Consider the following 23,241-nt stretch of genomic DNA (forward strand, 5'->3'; position numbering starts at 1 on the left):
AAGCCGGGAAGGTGAGGGAGGATTTCTTGTTTTCCGTAAAATAAGATTCCTGTTCCGGCTCAGGTACCTTTTCAGTAATATCCCTAATGGCTTCAATCTTCAACTGCACCCCCTTAGCAAGGGAGGCATCCCCCCCATGCATATACCCATCACCGTCCCCTGTATCAGAGTCGGTATCAGTGTCAACTTGCATTATTTGGGCAAGTGTATGTTTTTTAGGGTATGTATGTGGGGTATTTGAGGAAGTAGGAGCTGAATGCTGCAAACTCTCTACAGACTCTCTCAAAAACTGCGTCTTTCTCATTATGTGACATCCTTGATGAAATCTGGGATATCATTCCCCTTAAAGAATCCACTCATGGGGGTTCAGATTCAGAAGGTTGGGAAAACATATTGCAGTCCTGAGTACATGGGATAGACTCTTCAGGAGAAGATACACACTCTGCAGCACATGATACAGAGCCCTTAGACATGGTAATGTGGATAAATACACATACAGGAAAATATCAGACACAGCTTCCCCCAGAGTTCCAGCGCCCTTGGAGATGTTATGATAAAAGCCCGGCGCTGACTAATCAACCTTAATAGGCTGAATAGTACTAATTACCCTACAACCCCTCCCCTGTCTATTACATCCTGGTACCGCAGTAACTGGAGTCAGGTGGAGGGTCAGCGCTCCGTCAGCGTGCTTCAGCGTTCTGCAGGGAAAAAATGGCACTGGTGAGTGCTGGATCCGCTCTGAGGAGAATCCCCACCGCCTGTAATGGCGCGCGGCATCCCGCACATAATATGATTATACTGGCCTGAGGTGTTTAGTGCTAACAGCGGGATTAGCCCCTGTTAGCGGTTGTCATGCCAGTGTAGGGTGATCGCGCTTGCCCAGGACGCCACTCAGTCGCATCTACATAACAATGTTGCTGAGCCTTCATGGAGTGCAGCCTGACAGAGCTGTGCTCCCACCCTTGTGCCGTCATTCCCGCCAGCGACCCACTAACCGGGCCGCCGGCGCTGAACTCGCCACTCTTCTTTCTTCTGGCTCTGTTAGGTGGCAGCCGTGCTGCAGGAGTGAGCGGTCGCATCGTGAGCTTGCGATCAGCACCCTCAGGAGCTCAGTGTCCTGTCAGCTGAGATAGAGAACCATTAACCCCCCCCCTTGTCCCACGAAGCAGGAAGGCTGTTGCCAGCAGCCTTCTTGTACCTTACAACTCTTAGAATACAATAAAACTAGAAAAACTCCTAGGAGCTCCCCTAGCTGTGACTGGCTCCTCCGGGCACATTTTCTAAACTGGTTCTAGTAGGAGGGGCATAGAGGGAGGGGCCAGCCCACACTATTAAACTCTTAAAGTGCCAGTGGCTCCCAAAGGACCAGTCTATACCCCATGGTACTAAATGTACCCCAGCATCCTCTAGGACGTAAGAGAAAGTGTTTTTACTTTATCTTTTGTTAATTACGTCAATTAAAAGGCTCCAGAAAATGTCCACAGCACTTTAAAGGGTAACATAGAAACATTTCATAGTAACAGTACAAAACATAAGTACAATACGCAATGGCTAATAAAAGTACCACAAATAGGGAAGGACAGAACAGGGGGTGGGGTAGGGCAACTTGCTGAAGCTGGCAGGAGAATGCAGTGGCGAGAAACGGGTGGTAAGAAATCCAGTTTTCAATGACCATGTAGACAACCTATAGGCAAGCACTGGTGACACAGATGGGATCCGGTCTGAAGATCGACAGTGTCTAGGTCGACAATGTTTAGGTCGACCACTATAGGTCGACAGTCACTAGGTCGACATGGATGGAAGGTCGACAGGGTTTCTAGGTCGACATGTGCCAGGTCGACAGGTCTAAAGGTCGACATGAGTTTTTCACATTTTTTTTCTTTTTTTTTATTTTTTCATACTTAACGATCCACGTGGACTACGATTGGAACGGTAAAGTGTGCCGAGCGAAGCGGTAGCGGAGCGAAGGCACCATGCCCGAAGCATGGCGAGCGAAGCGAGCCATGCGAGGGGACGCGGTGCACTAATTTGGGATCCCGGTCACTCTACGAAGAAAACGACACAAAAATAATAATAAAATCCTCATGTCGACCTTTAGACCTGTCGACCTAGCACATGTCGACCTAGAAACCCTGTCGACCTTCCATCCATGTCGACCTCTTGACTGTCGACCTATAGTGGTCGACCTAAACATTGTCGACCTAGACACGTTCGATTTGATGAACCACACCCGACACAGATAGTGCAAGGCAAGTATAAGAAGAGGTCTTTGCCCTTGAGAGCTTCCATACTGAGGATGTGAAACATCTGTTACTGTCAAAGTTTCAGACTTTATAGTGTCTACTACGTAATTATCACTCACAATATGAAAGAATACATACCAGTAGCAGGAGCTTTGAGCAGTAGAATTTCAGGTTGGACACTCCATGTATGTGCAGGAATGCCATCATTATGCGTAGGTACATTTGGCAGGAGAGATCCTTGTGGGCCTTTTACAGGTAGAATATCCAAGGATGCATTACCATTGTGAATTTCAACGACACTACGATTAAAAATAAAAAATGTTTAAATAAAGAAAAAGCTACAAACTGTAAACTTGAACAAATGTACAACATTTTTAAGAAGATGAAACAGATTTCCATTTTTTTTTCTTCTTCATTTTTGGTAACTATATTATCTCACATTGAAGCGTTGTTTTATTCAGAATAGAACTGAACACTTTTGCCCTAACATCTGAATACTTTCGCATAAATTGAATATAAGTTTTGCCATGTGCTCCTGACTTAAAGGTTTCATGATAGTGGTGTGCATTTTAAACAAAAAAAAAAAAAAAAAAAAAAAAAATGTTTTGCAAATAACATAACACATTACAATGCATGAATGTGTGTTACTAACCAGATTATAAATGACAACTAATAATGTATCAAAGCTGAACACAGTAAAACAAGTGATGAAAGTTGATCCAATTGACTGAAACACTGGGACTGTTAACTGAGATATTGGTAATATGATTGATGAAGATTTGGAGTGATCGTGTGAGTATGAATATATTGGAAACAGTATTATAAATTATAAATACAGAAAGATGTATGTATACTGGTTCGGGCACGTAGACAAGCTGTGACTATTGATGGGAGTGCCAGCTGTTGTGGAATTTATAAAAACAATGTATATATATATATATATATATATATATATATATATATATTTCTTTTTAAATAAAAATGAATAACAATAATAAATTTTATATATATATATATAAGCACAGAGGAAGGAAGAAGCGGCACTCGGCGTCTTGGTAAAGGTAAAAAGTGTATTCAACAACACGTGTTGAATACACTTTTTACCTTTACAAGACGCAGAGTGCCGCTTCTTCCTTCCTCTGTGCTTAAACATTTTTTACAAAGAGGGCACCGGTGCTTATTGTATTTGTGAGTGGGAGTGCCGATCCATATCTACACACACAGATATATAAATATATATAGTGTGGAGGCGGCACTGTAAACAAAGCTGAAATAACAATAACTAGGTAACTGTAAATCTATCAAAGTTTGTTTTATTATTAAAAACTTTCGGCAGGACCTAGATTTACAGGTACCTTTGAAACAAAGTCCTAGGAGTACCGCCTCCACACCTTTTCTTTACGCATCCCACTTGCTAAGTGGGTAAGGATGGCACCTGGGCAATATCTGTGATTAAGTGAAGTGCCGGCAATTTCAGACAGAGCTAAAAAAAAAAAAAAAAAAAATATATATATATATATATATATATATATATATATATATATATAGAGAGAGAGAGAGAGAGAGAGAAAGAGAGAGAAAAAGAGAGAGAGAGAGAGAGAGAGAGATAAATATCAGGAGCACTCACCAGTCTTCATAAGCCTTTTTTTATTAGTAGCATCAGAAAATCAGCATAGGGGTATCAACGTTTCGGTCCCATGTGGGGACCTTTGTCAAGATCACAAGCTAGTGTGAGTAACCCACTTTTATACCCATATAGCCCTCCCCTTCATTAGGTAACAAGAAACACCTGTGTTATAATCAAAAATATATATACAAAAAGCGCTGAATATATCAGCACAGACAACACTTATCATAACAAAACATATATAGACATACACCACAATTATATTAAAATCAATGTGTAAAAACTCACAGTAATATACTCAGGCAGCACAGCAGCGCGGTTTGCGTTCCACTGCGCCTTACTTCCTGTATTTGGAACGCATCTTCCGGTCACATGACCGGAAGTGCATGATACTACAGAGTGAAGCATCAGGAAAGCGTCCCCATGGCAACCCGATCTTTCTAATACATATAGGACACTTCAATGCCACAATATTAGTCTTCCAATGCCAGAAGTACATACATAGATGCCTATAATAGCCAGTGATGTAACATTATATATCATATTATAATATTCAGCTAGCATAGTAGTATACTGTGAGTACACAATGAATGGAGCGCATCATACACCAGATATCCGCATGCGTCAATGTACAGATAATCCTCCCAGGAGAAAAAATAAGAATTTACTCACCGGTAATTCTATTTCTCATAGTCCGTAGTGGATGCTGGGACTCCGTAAGGACCATGGGGAATAGCGGCTCCGCAGGAGACTGGGCACAACTAAAAGAAAGCTTTAGACTACTGGTGTGCACTGGCTCCTCCCACTATGACCCTCCTCCAGACTTCAGTTAGGATACTGTGCCCGGAAGAGCTGACACAATAAGGAAGGATTTTGAATCCCGGGTAAGACTCATACCAGCCACACCAATCACACCGTATAACTCGTGATACAATACCCAGTTAACAGTATGATAACAACTGAGCCTCTCAACAGATGGCTCAACAATAACCCTTTAGTTAAACAATAACTATATACAAGTATTGCAGACAATCCGCACTTGGGATGGGCGCCCAGCATCCACTACGGACTACGAGAAATAGAATTACCGGTGAGTAAATTCTTATTTTCTCTGACGTCCTAAGTGGTTGCTGGGACTCCGTAAGGACCATGGGGATTATACCAAAGCTCCCAAACGGGCGGGAGAGTGCGGATGACTCTGCAGCACCGAATGGGCAAACTCAAGGTCCTCCTCAGCCAGGGTGTCAAACTTATAGAATTTAGCAAATGTGTTTGACCCCGACCAAGTAGCTGCTCGGCAAAGTTGTAGAGCCGAGACCCCTCGGGCAGCCGCCCAAGAAGAGCCCACCTTCCTCGTGGAATGGGCTTTCACTGATTTAGGATGCGGCAGTCCAGCCGCAGAATGTGCAATTTGAATCGTACTACAGATCCAGCGAGCAATAGTCTGCTTTGAAGCAGGTGCACCCAACTTGTTGGGCGCATACAGGATAAATAGCGAGTCAGTCTTTCTGACTCCAGCTGTCCTGGAAACATAAATTTTCAGGGCCCTGACTACGTCCAACAACTTGGAAACCTCCAAGTCTTTAGTAGCCGCAGGCACCACGATAGGTTGGTTCAGATGAAAGGCTGATACCACCTTAGGGAGAAATTGGGGACGAGTCTTCAATTCTGCCCTATCCATATGGAAAATCAGATAAGGGCTTTTACATGACAAAGCCGCCAATTCTGATACACGCCTGGCCGAAGCCAAGGCCAACAACATGACCGCTTTCCACGTGAGATATTTCAATTCCACGGTCTTAAGTGGCTCAAACCAATGTGACTTTAGGAAATCCAACACCACGTTGAGATCCCAAGGTGCCACTGGAGGCACAAAAGGGGGCTGAATATGCAGCACTCCCTTAACAAAAGTTTGAACTTCAGGTAGTGAAACCAGTTCTCTCTAGAACAAAATCGATATAGCCGAAATCTGGACCCTTAATGGAACCCAATTTTAGTCACCCCATAGTCACCCCTGACTGTAGAAAGTGCAGGAAACGGCCCAGCTGAAATTCTTCCGTTGGGGCCTTCCTGGCCTCACACCACGCAACATATTTACGCCATATGCGGTGATAATGGTTTGCGGTTACTTCTTTCCTAGCTTTAATCAGCGTAGGAATGACTTCCTCCGGAATGCCCTTTTCCTTCAGGATCCGGTGTTCAACCGCCATGCCGTCAAACGCAGCCGCGGTAAGTCTTGGAACAGACAGGGCCCCTGCTGCAGCAGGTCCTGTCTGAGCGGCAGAGGCCATGGGTCCTCGGATATCATTTCTTGAAGTTCCGGGTACCAAGCTCTTCTTGGCCAATCCGGAACAATGAGTATAGTTCTTACTGCTCTTCTCCTTATTATCCTCAGTACCTTTGGTATGAGAGGAAGAGGAGGGAGCACATAAACCGACCGGTACACCCACGGTGTCACTAGAGCGTCCACAGCTATCGCCTGCGGGTCTCTTGACCTGGCGCAATACTTTTCTAGCTTTTTGTTGAGGCGGGACGCCATCATGTCCACCTGTGGCCTTTCCCAACGGTTTACAATCAGTTGGAAGACTTCTGGATGAAGTCCCCAATCTCCCGGGTGGAGGTCGTGTCTGCTGAGGAAGTCTGCTTCCCAGTTGTCCACTCCCGGAATGAACACTGCTGACAGTGCTAACACGTGATTTTCCGCCCATCGGAGAATCCTTGTGGCTTCTGCCATCGCCATCCTGCTTCTCGTGCCGCCCTGTCGGTTTACATGGGCGACCGCCGTGATGTTGTCTGACTGGATCAGTACCGGCTGGTTTTGAAGCAGGGGTTTTGCCTGACTTAGGGCATTGTAAATGGCCCTTAGTTCCAGAATATTTATGTGCAGGGAAGTCTCCTGACTTGACCATAGTCCTTGGAAGTTTCTTCCCTGTGTGACTGCCCCCCAGCCTCGAAGGCTGGCATCCGTGGTCACCAGGACCCAGTCCTGTATGCCGAATCTGCGGCCCTCTTGAAGATGAGCACTCTGCAGCCACCACAGCAGAGACACCCTTGTCCTTGGAGACAGGGTTATCAGCCGATGCATCTGAAGATGCGATCCGGACCACTTGTCCAACAGGTCCCACTGAAAAGTTCTTGCATGGAACCTGCCGAATGGATTTGCTTCGTAGGAAGCTACCATCTTTCCCAGGATCCGCGTGCAGTGATGCACCGACACCTGTTTTGGTTTCAGGAGGCCTCTGACTAGAGATGACAGCTCCTTGGCCTTCTCCTCCGGGAGAAACACTTTTTTCTGTTCTGTGTCCAGAACCATCCCCAGGAACAGTAGACGTGTCGTAGGGACCAGCTGTGACTTTGGAATATTTAGAATCCAGCCGTGCTGTTGTAGCACCTCCCGAGATAGTGCTACCCCGACCAACAACTGCTCCCTGGACCTCGCCTTTATCAGGAGATCTTCTAAGTACGGGATAATTAAAACTCCCTTCTTTCGAAGGAGTATCATCATTTCGGCCATTACCTTGGTAAAGACCCTCGGAGCCGTGGATAGACCGAACGGCAACGTCTGGAATTGGTAATGACAATCCTGTACCACAAATCTGAGGTACTCCTGGTGAGGATGGTAAATGGGGACATGCAGGTAAGCATCCTTGATGTCCAGTGATACCATGTAATCCCCCTCGTCCAGGCTTGCAATAACCGCCCTGAGCGATTCCATCTTGAACTTGAATTTGTTTATATATGTGTTCAAGGATTTAAAATTTAAAATGGGTCTCACCGAACCGTCCGGTTTCGGTACCACAAACATTGTGGAATAGTAACCCCGTCCTTGTTGAAGTAGGGGCACCTTTACTATCACCTGTTGTGAATACAGCTTGTGAATTGCCTGTAACACTGCCTCCCTGCCTGAGGGAGTGGTTGGTAAGGCAGATTTGAGAAAACGGCGGGGGAGAGACGTCTCGAATTCCAGCTTGTACCCCTGAGATACTACTTGAAATATCCAGGGATCCACCCGTGAGCAAGCCCACTGATTGCTGAAATATTTGAGACGGGCCCCCACCGTACCTGGCTCTGCCTGTGGAGCCCCAGCGTCATGCTGTGGACTTAGAGGAAGCGGGGGAGGACTTTTGCTCCTGGGAACTGGCTGTATGCTGCAGCTTTTTCCCTCTACCTCTGGGCAGAAAGGACGCGCCCTTAACCCGCTTGCCCCTATTGGGCCGAAAGGACTGTACCTGATAATACGGTGCTTTCTTTGGCTGTGAGGGAACATGGGGTAAAAATGTAGACTTCCCAGCTGTTGCTGTGGAAACGAGGTCCGAGAGACCATCCCCGAACAACTCCTCACCCTTATAAGGCAGAACTTCCATGTGCCTTTTAGAATCTGCATCTCCTGTCCACTGCCGAGTCCATAACCCTCTCCTGGCAGAAATGGACATTGCACTCATTTTTGATGCCAGCCGGCAAATATCCCTCTGTGCATCCCTCATATATAAAAGTGCGTCTTTAATATGCTCTACGGTTAGCAATATAGTGTCACTGTCTAGGGTATCAATATTTTCCGACAGGGAATCTGACCACGCAGCTGCAGCACTGCACATCCATGCTGAAGCAATAGCTGGTCTCAGTATAACACCTGTGTGTGTATATATAGATATCAGGATAGCCTCCTGCTTTCTATCAGCAGATTCCTTTGGGGCGGCCGTATCCGGAGACGGTAGTGCCACCTTCTTTGACAAGCGTGTGAGCGCTTTATCCACCCTAGGGGATGTTTCCCAACGTGACCTATCCTCTGGCGGGAAAGGGTACGCCATTAGTAACCTCTTAGAAATTACCAGTTTCTTATCAGGGGAAGCCCACGCTTCTTCACACACTTCATTTAACTCCTCAGATGGAGGAAAAGCTACTGGTAGTTTTTTCTCTCCAAACATAATACCCTTTTTTGTGGTACCTGGGGTAACATCAGAAATGTGCAACACATTTTTCATAGCCTCAATCATGTAACATGTGGCCCTACTGGAAGTTACATTAGTCTCATCGTCGTCGACACTGGAGTCAGTATCCGTGTCGACATCTGTGTCTGCCATCTGAGGTAGCGGGCGTTTTAGAGCCCCTGATGGCTTTTGAGACGCCTGGGCAGGCACAGGCTGAGAAGCCGGCTGTCCCACATTTGGTATGTCGTCAAACCTTTTATGCAAGGAGTCGACACTGTCGCGTAATTCCTTCCACAGCACCATCCACTCAGGTGTCGACCCCGCAGGGGGTGACATCACATTTATCGGCATCTGCTCCGCCTCCACATAAGCCTCCTCATCAAACATGTCGACACAGCCGTACCGACACACCGCATACACACAGGGAATGCTCTGACAGAGGACAGGACCCCACAAAGCCCTTTGGGGAGACAGAGAGAGAGTATACCAGCACACACCAGAGCGTTATATAACACAGGGATCCCACTATAAATGAGTGTTTTCCCTTATAGCTGCTTATTTTATATATATACTGCGCCTAAATTTAGTGCCCCCCCCCCCCCCCCCCTTTTTTTTTTACCCTTATGTAGCTTGACAACTTCAGGGGAGAGCCAGGGAGCGTCCTTCCAGCGGAGCTGTGAGGGAAAAATGGCGCCAGTGTGCTGAGGGAGATGTCCCCGCCCCTTTTCCGGCGGACTTCTCCCGCTTTTTCTGGAATTCTGGCAGGGGTATTTTTACACCTATATAGCCTTCCTGACTATATATGGTGTAGATTTGCCAGCCAAGGTGTCTTATATTGCCCTCAGGGCACCCCCCAGCAGCGCCCTGCACCCATCAGTGACCGGAGTGTGAGGTGTGCATGAGGAGCAATGGCGCACAGCTGCAGTGCTGTGCGCTACCTTGTTGAAGATATAAGTCTTCTGCCGCCGATTTTCAGGAACACTTCTTGCTTCTGGCTCTGTAAGGGGGCCGGCGGCGCGGCTCCGGGACCGAACAGCGAGGTCGGGTCCTGTGGTCGATCCCTCTGGAGCTAATGGTGTCCAGTAGCCTAAGAAGCCCAAGCTACCACCAGTTAGGTAGGTTCGCTTCTTCTCCCCTTAGTCCCTCGTTGCAGTGAGTCTGTTGCCAGCAGATCTCACTGTAAAATAAAAAACCTAAAATATACTTTCTTTCTAGGAGCTCAGGAGAGCCCCTAGTGTGCATCCAGCTCAGCCGGGCACAAGATTCTAACTGAAGTCTGGAGGAGGGTCATAGTGGGAGGAGCCAGTGCACACCAGTAGTCTAAAGCTTTCTTTTAGTTGTGCCCAGTCTCCTGCGGAGCCGCTATTCCCCATGGTCCTTACGGAGTCCCAGCATCCACTTAGGACGTCAGAGAAAAGAAAATACATATATATAAGCGCATATATGTGTGCGTGCACACACACATACACAGACCCCCACCAGCACGCACAGGAATACATATACATATATATATATATAAATTAATATTTAATTCAGACTACAAAACATATATCCCAATTAATTTAATTCAATCCCAACTGATGGGGCAGGACACAGACCATAATCCAGACCACAGACCAAAAAATAAATAAAATATAAAAATAAAGAAAAACTTAAGCAAAAACAAATCCATCGCATTAATCCAAAAAGATGACATAATGTATGCCCTCATTCAGACCACGGGGCCGTATCGTGTCTAGTTGGTGGATCCACATTGCTTCACGTCGGAGTAGTAACTTAGCTCTGTCCCCACCCCTAATAAGGGGTGCAACACGGTCAATTATCATGCACTTTAATGATGCCAGAGTATGGTGAGCCTCATAGAAATGCCTCGCAACTGGTTTATCAGAGTGTCCATCTGTCAATGCAGTCCTGAGAGACAAACGGTGATTCGCCATCCTTTCACGAAATGGCCTGATGGTTTTCCCCACATACATCAGGGAACATGGACATACCAGTGTATAAATCACAAAATCTGAGGTACAGCTCACCCTGTGACGGATTTTAATTCTACGTCCAGTGTGTGGATGATGGAAATATTCACCTGATGTCATACTTCTGCATGTCGTGCAGTTTATACAACGGAAGCATCCAGTTCTCTGTGATCTAAGCCATGATTCATGCCCAGATGTCGGTAACCTAATAGGTTGCATCAGTATATCCTTTAAGTTTCGTCCCCTTTTGAAGCTGATTAAAGGCTTTTCTGGTAAGTGTTTGGAGAGTGCCGGGTCACTCTTAACCATCGGCCAAAGGTCCTTCACATGCCTTATGGTGGGCCAGCAGTGTCAAATGTCGTAGTAACCACAAATGGAGTTTGTGCTTTTAATCTCCTCCTCATATTACCATTGGCAAAGATGTCTAAAGCTCTATGTAAGCATCTATTGATAACTTGTTGGCTATATCCCCGCATGGAGAACCTTTGTTGCATTTCTTCCAATTGTGCCTGTGAACTCTCAGGTTCAGAGTTATTCCGCAGCACCCGAAGGAATTGTGAAACTGGTAGACTTTGTTTGAGAGAACCAGGATGGTAACTCCCAAAATGTAAAAATAAGAATTTACTTACCGATAATTCTATTTCTCGGAGTCCGTAGTGGATGCTGGGGTTCCTGAAAGGACCATGGGAATAGCGGCTCCGCAGGAGACAGGGCACAAAAGTAAAGCTTTCCGATCAGGTGGTGTGCACTGGCTCCTCCCCCTATGACCCTCCTCCAAGCCAGTTAGGTACTGTGCCCGGACGAGCGTACACAATAAGGGAGGAATTTTGAATCCCGGGTAAGACTCATACCAGCCACACCAATCACACCGTACAACTTGTGATCTAAACCCAGTTAACAGTATGATAACAGCGGAGCCTCTGAAAAGATGGCTCACAACAATAATAACCCGATTTTTGTAACTATGTACAAGTATTGCAGATAATCCGCACTTGGGATGGGCGCCCAGCATCCACTACGGACTCCGAGAAATAGAATTATCGGTAAGTAAATTCTTATTTTCTCTATCGTCCTAGTGGATGCTGGGGTTCCTGAAAGGACCATGGGGATTATACCAAAGCTCCCAAACGGGCGGGAGAGTGCGGATGACTCTGCAGCACCGAATGAGAGAACTCCAGGTCCTCCTTAGCCAGGGTATCAAATTTGTAGAATTTAGCAAACGTGTTTGCCCCTGACCAAGTAGCTGCTCGGCAAAGTTGTAAAGCCGAGACCCCTCGGGCAGCCGCCCAAGATGAGCCCACCTTCCTTGTGGAATGGGCATTTACATATTTTGGCTGTGGCAGGCCTGCCACAGAATGTGCAAGCTGAATTGTATTACACATCCAACTAGCAATAGTCTGCTTAGAAGCAAGAGCACCCAGTTTGTTGGGTGCATACAGGATAACAGCAAGTCAGTTTTCCTGACTCCAGCCGTCCTGGAACATATTTTCAGGGCCCTGACAACATCTAGCAACTTGGAGTCCTCCAAGTCCCTAGTAGGTGCAAGGCACCACAATAAGCTGGTTCAGGTGAAACACTGACACCACCTTAGGGAGAGAACTGGGGACGCGTCCGCAGCTCTGCCCTGTCCGAATGGACAAACAGATATGGGCTTTTTTGAGAAAAAGCCACCAATTTGACACTCGCCTGGTCCAGGCCAGGGCCAAGAGCATGGTCACTTTTCATGTGAGATGCTTCAAATCCACAGATTTGACTGGTTTTAAACCAATGTGATTTGAGGAATCCCAGAACTACGTTGAGATCCCACAGTGCCACTGGAGGCACAAAAGGGGGTTGTATATGCAATACTCCCTTGACAAACTTCTGGACTTCAGGAACTGAAGCCAATTCTTTCTGGAAGAAAATCGACAGGGCCGAAATTTGAACCTTAATGGACCCCAATTTGAGGCCCATAGACACTTCCTGTTTGCAGGAAATGCAGGAAACGACCGAGTTGAAATTTCTTTGTGGGGCCTTCCTGGCCTCACACCACGCAACATATTTTCGCCACATGTGGTGATAATGTTGTGCGGTCACCTCCTTTCTGGCTTTGACCAGGGTAGGAATGACCTCTTCCGGAATGCCTTTTTCCCTTAGGATCCGGCTTTCCACCGCCATGCCGACAAACGCAGCTGCGGTAAGTCTTGGAACAGACATGGTACTTGCTGAAGCAAGTCCCTTCTTAGCGGCAGAGGCCATAAGACCTCTGTAAGCATCTCTTGAAGTTCCGGGTACCAAGTCCTTCTTGGCCAATCCGGAGCCATGAGTATAGTTCTTACTCCTCTACGTCTTATAATTCTCAGCACCTTAGGTATGAGAAGCAGAGGAGGGAACACATACACCGACTGGTACACCCACGGTGTTACCAGAACGTCCACAGCTATTGCCTGAGGGTCTCTTGACCTGTCGCAATACCTGTCCCGTTTTTTGTTCAGACGGGACGCCATCATGTCCACCTTTGGTATTTCCCAACGGTTTACAATCATGTGGAAAAAACTTCCCGATGAAGTTTCCACTCTCCCGGGTGGAGGTCGTGCCTGCTGAGGAAGTCTGCTTCCCAGTTTCCATTCCCGGGATGAAACACTGCTGACAGTGCTATCACATGATTTTCCGCCCAGCGAAAAGTCCTTGCAGTTTTTGCCTTTGCCCTCCTGCTTCTTGTGTCGCCCTGTCTGTTTACGTGGGCGACTGCCGTGATGTTTTTCCCACTGGATCAATACCGGCTGACCTTGAAGCAGAGGTCTTGCTAAGCTTAGAGCATTATAAATTTACCCTTAGCTCCAGTATATTTATGTGGAGAAAAGTCTCCAGACTTGATCACACTCCCTGGAAATTTTTTCCTTGTGTGACTGCTCCCCAGCCTCTCGGGCTGGGCTCCGTGGTCACCAGCATCCAATCCTGAATGCCGAATCTGCGGCCCTCCAGAAGATGAGCACTCTATAACCACCACAGGAGAGACACCCTTGTCCTTGGATATAGGGTTATCCGCTGATGCATCTGAAGATGCGATCCGGACCATTTGTCCAGCAGATCCCACTGAAAAGTTCTTGCGTGAAATCTGCCGAATGGAATTGCTTCGTAGGAAGCCACCATTTTTACCAGGACCCTTGTGCAATGATGCACTGTTTTTAGGAGGTTCCTGACTAGCTCGGATAACTCCCTGGCTTTCTCTTCCGGGAGAAACACCTTTTTCTGGACTGTGTCCAGAATCATCCCTAGGTACAGCAGACGTGTCGTCGGGATCAGCTGCGATTTTGGAATATTTAGAATCCACCCGTGCTGTTGTAGCAGTATCCTAGATAGTGCTACTCCGACCTCCAACTGTTCCCTGGACTATGCCCTTATCAGGAGATCGTCCAAGTAAGGGATAATTAAGACGCCTTTTCTTCGAAGAAGAATCATCATTTCGGCCATTACCTTGGTAAAGACCCGGGGTGCCGTGGACAATCCAAACGGCAGCGTCTGAAACTGATAGTGACAGTTCTGCACCACGAACCTGAGGTACCCTTAGTGAGAAGGGCAAATTTGGGACATAGAGGTAAGCATCCCTGATGTCCCGGGACACTATATAGTCCCCTTCTTCCTGGTTCGTTATCACTGCTCTGAGTGACTCCATCTTGATTTGAACCTTTGTAAGTGTTCAAAATTTTTTTTAGAATAAGTCTCACCTAGCCTTCTGGCTTCAGTACCACAATATAGTGTGGAATAATACCCCTTTTCTTGTAGTAGGAGGGGTAATTTAATTATCACCTGCTGGGAATACAGCTTGTGAATTTTTTCCCATACTGCCTCCTTGTCGGAGGGAGACCTTGGTAAAGCAGACTTTAGGAGCCTGCGAAGGGGAAACGTCTCGACATTCCAATCTGTACCCCTGGGATACTACTTGTAGGATCCAGGGGTCCTGTACGGTCTCAGCGCCATGCTGAGAACTTGTCAGAAGCGGTGGAACGCTTCTGTTCCTGGGAATGGGCTGCCTGCTGCAGTCTTCTTCCCTTTCCTCTATCCCTGGGCAGATATGATCTTATAGGGACGAAAGGACTGAGGCTGAAAAGACGGTGTCTTTTTCTGCAGAGATGTGACCTAGGGTAAAAACGGTGGATTTTCCAGCAGTTGCCGTGGCCACCAGGTCCGATGGACCGACCCCAAATAACTCCTCTTCCTTTATACGGCAATACACCTTTGTGCCGTTTGGAATCTGCATCACCTGACCACTGTCGTGTCCATAACATCTTCTGGCAGTTATGGACATCGCATTTACTCTTGATGCCAGAGTGCAAATATCCCTCTGTGCATCTCGCATATATAGAAATGCATCCTTTAAATGCTCTATAGTCAATAAAATACTGTCCCTGTCAAGGGTATCAATATTTTTAGTCAGGGAATCCGACCAAGCCACCCCAGCTCTGCACATCCAGGCTGAAGCGATCGCTGGTCGCAGTATAACACCAGTATGTGTGTATATACTTTTTATAATACTTTCCAGCCTCCTGTCAGCTGGTCCTTGAGGACGGCCCTATCTATAGACGGTACCGCCACTTGTTTTGATAAGCGTGAGCGCCTTATCCACCCTAAGGGGTGTTTCCCAACGCGCCCTAACTTCTGGCGGGAAAGGGTATACCGCCCATAATTTTCTATCGGGGGGAACCCACGCATCATCACACACTTTATTTAATTTATCTGATTCAGGAAAAACTATGGTAGTTTTTTCACATCCCACATAATACCCTCTTTTGTGGTACTTGTAGTATCAGAAATATGTAACACCTCCTTCATTGCCTTTAACGTGTGGCCCTAATAAGGAATACGTTTGTTTATTCACCGTCGACACTGGATTCAGTGTCCCTGTCTGTGTCTGTGTCGACCGACTAAAGTAAACGGGCGTTTTAAAAACCCCTGACGGTGTTTTTGAGACGTCTGGACCGGTACTATTGTTTGTCAGCCGTCTCATGTCGTCAACCGACCTTGCAGCGTGTTGACATTATCACGTAATTCCCTAAATAAGCCATCCATTCCGGTGTCGACTCCCTAGAGAGTGACATCACCATTACAGGCAATTGCTCCGCCTCCTCACCAACATCGTCCTCCTACATGTCGACACACACGTACCGACACACAGCACACACACAGGGAATGCTCTGATAGAGGACAGGACCCACTAGCCCTTTGGAGAGACAGAGGGAGAGTTTGCCAGCACACACCAAAAACGCTATAATTATATAGGGACAACCTTATATAAGTGTTTTCCCTTATAGCATCTTTTTTATATATTTCTAACGCCAAATTAGTGTCCCCCCCTCTCTGTTTTAACCCTGTTTCTGTAGTGCAGTGCAGGGGAGAGTCTGGGAGCCTTCCCTCCAGCCTTTCTGTGAGGGAAAATGGCGCTGTGTGCTGAGGAGATAGGCCCCGCCCCTTTTTCGGCGGCCTCGTCTCCCGCTCTTAACGGATTCTGGCAGGGGTTAAATATCTCCATATAGCCTCCGGAGGCTATATGTGAGGTATTTTTAGCCAAAATAGGTATTCATTTGCCTCCCAGGGCGCCCCCCTCCCAGCGCCCTGCACCCTCAGTGACTGCCGTGTGAAGTGTGCTGAGAGGAAAATGGCGCACAGCTGCAGTGCTGTGCGCTACCTTTAGAAGACTGAGGAGTCTTCTGCCGCCGATTCTGGACCTCTTCTTACTTCAGCATCTGCAAGGGGGCCGGCGGCAAGGCTCCGGTGACCATCCAGGCTGTACCTGTGATCGTCCCTCTGGAGCTGATGTCCAGTAGCCAAGAAGCCAATCCATCCTGCACGCAGGTGAGTTCACTTCTTCTCCCCTAAGTCCCTCGTTGCAGTGATCCTGTTGCCAGCAGGACTCACTGTAAAATAAAAAACCTAAGCTAAACTTTTCTAAGCAGCTCTTTAGGAGAGCCACCTAGATTGCACCCTTCTCGGCCGGGCACAAAAATCTAACTGGCTTGGAGGAGGGTCATAGGGGGAGGAGCCAGTGCACACCACCTGATCGGAAAGCTTTACTTTTGTGCCCTGTCTCCTGCGGAGCCGCTATTCCCATGGTCCTTTCAGGAACCCCAGCATCCACTAGGACGATAGAGAAAGCGTATTATGGTCTGTAGTCTTCCTATATAGTATATATATATATATATATGTAAATTTCCCAACTCTGAAAAGATTTTGGCTAAAACTGGCTTCCTAGCTTTCAGCATGACCTCTACTAAGCAGTCAGAAGAGAGACCACTTAAGCTCTAAGGTTTACTGCTTCAATGGACATTACATTACATTACAGGCAGCCAGGGCCTGCTCCAGGCATGTTCGACTAGAGCGGCCATGCGGGGCGCCACCCTTAATGGGAGCCGCGCGCTGGCGCTGCAGCTCTCCCCGCCGTCCCCGGCCTTTGACTGTGTGTGCGCTGCGCCGGCGTCAGACGCCGGCGCATGTAGAGCGCTCAAGCGGCCGGGAACACTAACAGACAGTCGGTGCCCTCAGACGGCAGCACTTCCCCTCCCAGCGCCGCCGCAGGTATTGTGGGGATCATCGGGCACTGTGTGGGGGCCTATCTGTCACTGTGGGCTCATATCTGTCAATGTGGGGTCATATCTGGCACTGTGGGGTCATATCTGTCAATGTGGGGGCATATCTGTCAATGTGGGGGCACTGGCACTGTGTGGGCATATCTGTCAATGTGGGGGCACTGGCACTGTGTGGGGGCCTATCTGTCACTGTGGGCTCATATCTGCACTGTGGGGTCATATCTGGCACTGTGGGGGCATATCTGTCAATGTGGGGGCATATCTGTCAATGTGGGGGCACTGGCACTGTGTGGGGGCATATCTGGCACTGTGGGGGCATATCTGGCACTGTGGGGGCATATCTGGCACTGTGGGGGCATATCTGGCACTGTGGGGGCATATCTGGCACTGTGGGGGCATATCTGGCACTGTGGGGGCATATCTGGCACTGTGTGGGTGCATATCTGTCACTGTGGGGGCACTGGCACTGTGTGGGTGCATATCTGTCACTGTGGGGTCATATCTGCACTGTGGGGTCACTGGCACTGTGTGGGGTCATATCTGCACTGTGGGGGCACTGGCACTGTGTGGGGTCATATCTGCACTGTGGGGGCACTGGCACTGTGTGGGGGCATATCTGTCACTGTGGGGTCATATCTGCACTGTGGGGGCACTGGCACTGTGTGGGGTCATATCTGCACTGTGGGGGCACTGGCACTGTGTGGGGGCATATCTGTCACTGTGGGGTCATATCTGCACTGTGGGGGCACTGGCACTGTGTGGGGGCATATCTGTCACTGTGGAGTCATATCTGTCACTGTGGAGTCATATCTGTCACTGTGGGGGCACTGGCACTGTGTGGGGGCATATCTGGCACTGTGGGGGCATTTATGTATCTGGCACTGTGGGGGCATTTATGTATCTGACACTGTGGGGGCATTTATGTATCTGACACTGTGGGGGCATTTATTTGGCACTGTAGGGGCATTTATGTATCTGGCACTGCTGGGGGGGCATGTCACGTGTATCTGGCACTGCTGGAGGGCATGTCACGTGTATCTGGCACTGCTGGGGGGCATGTCACGTGTATCTGGTACGGCTGGGGGACATGTCACGTGTTGCTGGCACTGCTGGGGGGCATGTCACGTGTAGCTGGCACGGCTGGGGGGCATGTCACGTGTAGCTGGCACGGCTGGGGGGCATGTCACGTGTAGCTGGCACGGCTGGGGGGCATGTCACGTGTAGCTGGCACGGCTGGGGAGCATATCATGTAGTGTTCCCGCTAGGCGTCTGTGGCTAGGCAATGTGTCTCAGTGCTCTGCCTGGCGCAATGCGTCTCAGTGCTCTGCCTGGCGCAATGCGTCTCAGTGCTCTGCCTGGCGCAATGCGTCTCAGTGCTCTGCCTGGCGCAATGCGTCTCAGTGCTCTGCCTGGCGCAATGCGTCTCAGTGCTCTGCCTGGCGCAATGCGTCTCAGTGCTCTGCCTGGTGCAATGCGTCTCAGTGCTCTGCCTGGCGCAATGTGTCTAAGTGCTCTGCCTGGCGCAAAGTGTGTAGGAGGTTCTACCTGGTGCAATGTATATTAGCTGCACTACTGTGTGGTGTAATACGAATTGCCACTATTATGTGGCCACGCACCTTCTCCACGAAGCAACTGCCCTAAATTTTTGCTGCGCGCCTTCGGCGCGCACCATCCATGCTCTAGCATATAGGTAGGTGAGCACCAAGCATTACAGTATGTACAGAATTTCACCCTAACTTAAAAATGTGCCCTCCCTGTGATCAGCACCCTGCCCTAAAAAGTGAGCACTATCATATGTAGCTGGCACTGCTGGGGGGCATATTGTGTGTAGCTGGCACTGCTGCGGGGCATGTCATGTGTAGCTGGCACTGCTGCGGGGCATGTCATGTGTAGCTGGCACTGCTGCGGGGCATGTCATGTGTAGCTGGCACTGCTGCGGGGCATGTCATGTGTAGCTGGCACGGCAGCGGGGCATGTCATGTGTAGCTGGCACGGCAGCGGGGCATGTCATGTGTAGCTGGCACGGCAGCGGGGCATGTCATGTGTAGCTGGCACGGCAGCGGGGCATGTCATGTGTAGCTGGCACGGCAGCGGGGCATGTCATGTGTAGCTGGCATGGCAGCGGGGCATGTCATGTGTAGCTGGCACTGCTGGGGGGCATGTCATGTGTAGCTGGCACGGCTGCGGGGCATGTCATGTGTAGCTGGCATGGCTGCGGGGCATGTTATGTGTAGCTAGCACTGCTGCGGGGCATGTCATGTGTAGCTGGCACTGCTGGGGGGCATATTACGTCTATCTGGCACTGCACATTATGTGTATCTGCCACTATACTGGAGACATTGTGTGTAAGGAACACTACTGTGGCTGTTATGTGTAAGGCTGCTAATTGTGTGCGTAGAGGGGGTGTGAAAATATATTTATAGTGTGATAATATGAGGCCACACCCACTTTTCTCGCTCAGGGTGCTAGTAGGCCTGGAGCCGGCCCCGCAGGCAGCCATGTTAAATCTCTGGTAATGAGAGGGGCACTGACTTAACAGATATCAACTTGCGCTATACTTCTGTGTATGCCATGCCTATGGTGAGTCGACCTTAATGTTCTGGATGGCACATGTATCCACCATCCAGGTTACTGAGTCTGGTCATGACAGTGCTGCGGGTAAAAGGGCACACGAATACAGTAGCTACTTTAAGTTTAAATTAATTAAGGCTTGCAGTAACATTTGTTTGGACAAAATTGCGTGAAAGGAATCTCTGTATAGTATTAGTGTATTCGAATCAGATATCTGAATATGTTTGCATGTACTTGGTTCATGTTAATGTCACCAAACCCTCAATATCACAACACTGGAACCCCCCCAATATCAGTGATATTAATCCTTACAGTGCAACAGCAAACTTACTGTGCTAAATTAGTGCTCAGACTTGGCTGGACAGTACTACTGCTTCTTTCACTTCCAACAACAGAAAGAATCATTTTGTGCATATTTCCATAAAACAGCTGGATGTCATTTGGTCTTAGCGGCAAATCATAGACTGCAAATTAAAAAAATAATACAAGCAAACCGTTAACAAAAATTTAGCAATAAAAATGATCGAAGTAAATGGCTAAAAATAAAAAATAATGAATTGCAAAAAAAGGTCATGCAACATTACTAGTACATTTAATAATAAGATTTTACTTACCGGTAAATCTATTTCTCGTAGTCCGTAGAGGATGCTGGGACTCCGTAAGGACCATGGAGAATAGACGGGCTCCGCAGGAGATAGGGCACTTTAAGAAAGCTTTGGACTCTGGGTGTGCACTGGCTCCTCCCTCCATGCCCCTCGTCCGGACCTCAGTTAGGGAAACTGTGCCCAGAGGAGATGGACAGTACGAGGAAGGATTTTTGTAAATCTAAGGGCGAGATTCATACCAGCCACACCAATCACACCGTATAACTTGTGATAAACTTACCCAGTTAACAGTATGAACAACAACATAGCCACGGTTCCACCGAAAAACTATAACATAACCCTTATGTAAGCAATAACTATATACAAGTCTTGCAGAAGAAGTCCGCACTTGGGACGGGCGCCCAGCATCCTCTACGGACTACGAGAAATAGATTTACCGGTAAGTAAAATCTTATTTTCTCTAACGTCCTTGAGGATGCTGGGACTCCGTAAGGACCATGGGGATTATACCAAAGCTCCCAAACGGGCGGGAGAGTGCGGATGACTCTGCAGCACCGATTGAGCAAACAGGAGGTCCTCCTCAGCCAGGGTATCAAACTTATAGAACTTTGCAAAGGTGTTTGTCGCCGACCAAGTAGCTGCTCGGCACAACTGTAATGCCGAGACCCCTCGGGCAGCCGCTCAAGAAGAGCCCACTTTCCTAGTGGAGTGGGCCTTAACCGATTTCGGTAACGGCAATCCTGCCGTAGAATGCGCCTGCTGAATCGTGTTACAGATCCAGCGAGCAATAGTCTGCTTTGAAGCAGGAGCGCCAACCTTGTTGGCCGCATACAGAACGAACAAAGCTTCAGTCTTCCTGATTCTAGCCGTTCTGGGCACATAAATCTTCAAAGCCCTGACTACATCCAGGGACTCGGAATCCTCCAAGTCCCGTGTAGCCACAGGCACGACAATAGGTTGGTTCACATGAAAAGATGAGACCACTTTTGGCAGAAAGTTAGGGCGAGTCCTCAACTCTGCCCTATACACGTGAAAAACCAAGTATGGGCTTTTATGTGATAAAGCCGCCAATTCGGAAACACGTCTTGCCGAAGCCAACGTCAACAACATGACCACTTTCCACGTGAGGTATGTCAACTCCACAGTTTTGAGTGGTTCAAACCAAGGTGACTTGAGGAAACGTAACACCACGCTAAGATCCCAAGGCGCCACCGGAGGCACAAAGGGAGGCTGAATATGCAGCACTCCCTTCACAAAGGTCTGTACTTCAGGAATAGAGGCCAATTCTCTTTGAAATAAAATGGATAAGGCCAAAATCTGGACCTTTATGGACCTTAACTTTAGGCCCAAAGTCACTCCTGTTTGAAGGAAGTGAAGTAGACGGCCCAAATGGAATTCCTCCGTAGGAGCAGCTCTGGCCTCACACCAAGAAACATATTTCCGCCATATACGGTGATAATGTTTTAACGTCACGTCTTTCCTAGCCTTGATCAGGGTAGGAATGACTTACTCCGGAATCCCTTTTTCCGCTAGGATCCGGCGTTCAACCGCCATGCCGTCAAACGCAGCCGTGGTAAGTCTTGGAACAGACAGGGCTCCTGCCGCAGCAGGTCCTGCCTTAGAGGAAGAGGCCACGGATCCCCTGCGAGCAACTCTTGCAGCTCCGGATACCAAGTCCTCCGTGGCCAATCCGGAACAATGAGTATTGTTCTGACCCTGCTTCTTCGTATTATTCTCAACACCTTGGGTATGAGAGGAAGAGGAGGAAACACATAGACCGATCTGAACACCCAAAGTGTCACCAGAGCGTCTACCGCTACCGCCTGAGGGTCCCTTGACCTGGAGCAATACCGCTTTAGCTTTTTGTTGAGACGGGATGCCATCATGTCGATTTGAGGCAGTCCCCAACGATCCGTGATATGTGCGAAGACTTCTTGATGAAGTCCCCACTCTCCCGGATGCAGGTCATGCCTGCTGAGGAAGTCCGCCTCCCAGTTGTCCACCCCCGGGATGAACACCGCTGACAGCGCGCTTACATGGCCTTCTGCCCAGCGTAGAATCCTGGTCGCTTCTGCCATGGCCATTCTGCTCCTTGTTCCGCCTTGGCGGTTTATATGAGCCACTGCCGTGACATTGTCTGACTGAATCAGCACCGGTTTTCTCAGAAGCAATTCCTCCGCTTGACGCAGGGCGTTGTATATGGCCCTCAACTCCAGGACGTTGATGTGGAGACAAGACTCTAGGCTTGACCAGAGACCTTGGAAATTTCTTCCCAGTGTCACTGCTCCCCAGCCTCGGAGGCTTGCGTCCGTGGTCACCAGGACCCAGTCCTGAATGCCGAACCTGCGACCTTCTAGTAGGTGAGCACTGTTCAGCCACCACAGGAGAGATACCCTGGTCCTGGGAGACAGGGTGATCCTTTGATACATTTGTAAATGGGACCCGGATCACTTGTCCAAGAGGTCCCATTGAAAAGTCCTCGCATGGAACCTGCCGAAAGGGATGGCCTCGTAGGAAGCCGCGTTGTAGGGACTAGCTGGGACTTCGGTATATTGAGAATCCAGCCGTGTATCTGCAACGTCTTCATGGACAGAGACACGCTGTCCAGCAACCTCTCCCGAGATCTCGCCTTTATGAGGAGATCGTCCAAGTATGGGATAATTGTGACCCCCTGCCTGCGCAGGAGCACCATCATTTCCGCCATTACCTTGGTGAAAATTCTCGGGGCTGT

The 23,241-nt window shown here is 48.5% G+C and overlaps 1 protein-coding gene across 3 annotated transcripts in view; it reads right to left on the reverse strand.

The window, feature by feature from the left end:
- The window catches only part of CEP192 (centrosomal protein 192), a 639,877-nt gene that overhangs the window by 68,686 nt on the left and 547,950 nt on the right, over positions 1 to 23,241 (reverse strand). For all 3 annotated transcript variants that reach the window (XM_063923418.1, XM_063923417.1, XM_063923415.1), the window contains 2 exons: positions 20,237 to 20,369; positions 2,382 to 2,542 (listed from right to left, as the gene is read on the reverse strand). In XM_063923418.1, the coding sequence (XP_063779488.1) occupies positions 2,382 to 2,542; positions 20,237 to 20,369 (294 nt within the window). The remainder of the gene's footprint in view (positions 1 to 2,381; positions 2,543 to 20,236; positions 20,370 to 23,241) is intronic.

The sequence above is a fragment of the Pseudophryne corroboree genome, chromosome 5 (assembly GCF_028390025.1).
Source record: "Pseudophryne corroboree isolate aPseCor3 chromosome 5, aPseCor3.hap2, whole genome shotgun sequence".
Taxonomy (NCBI): domain Eukaryota; kingdom Metazoa; phylum Chordata; class Amphibia; order Anura; family Myobatrachidae; genus Pseudophryne; species Pseudophryne corroboree.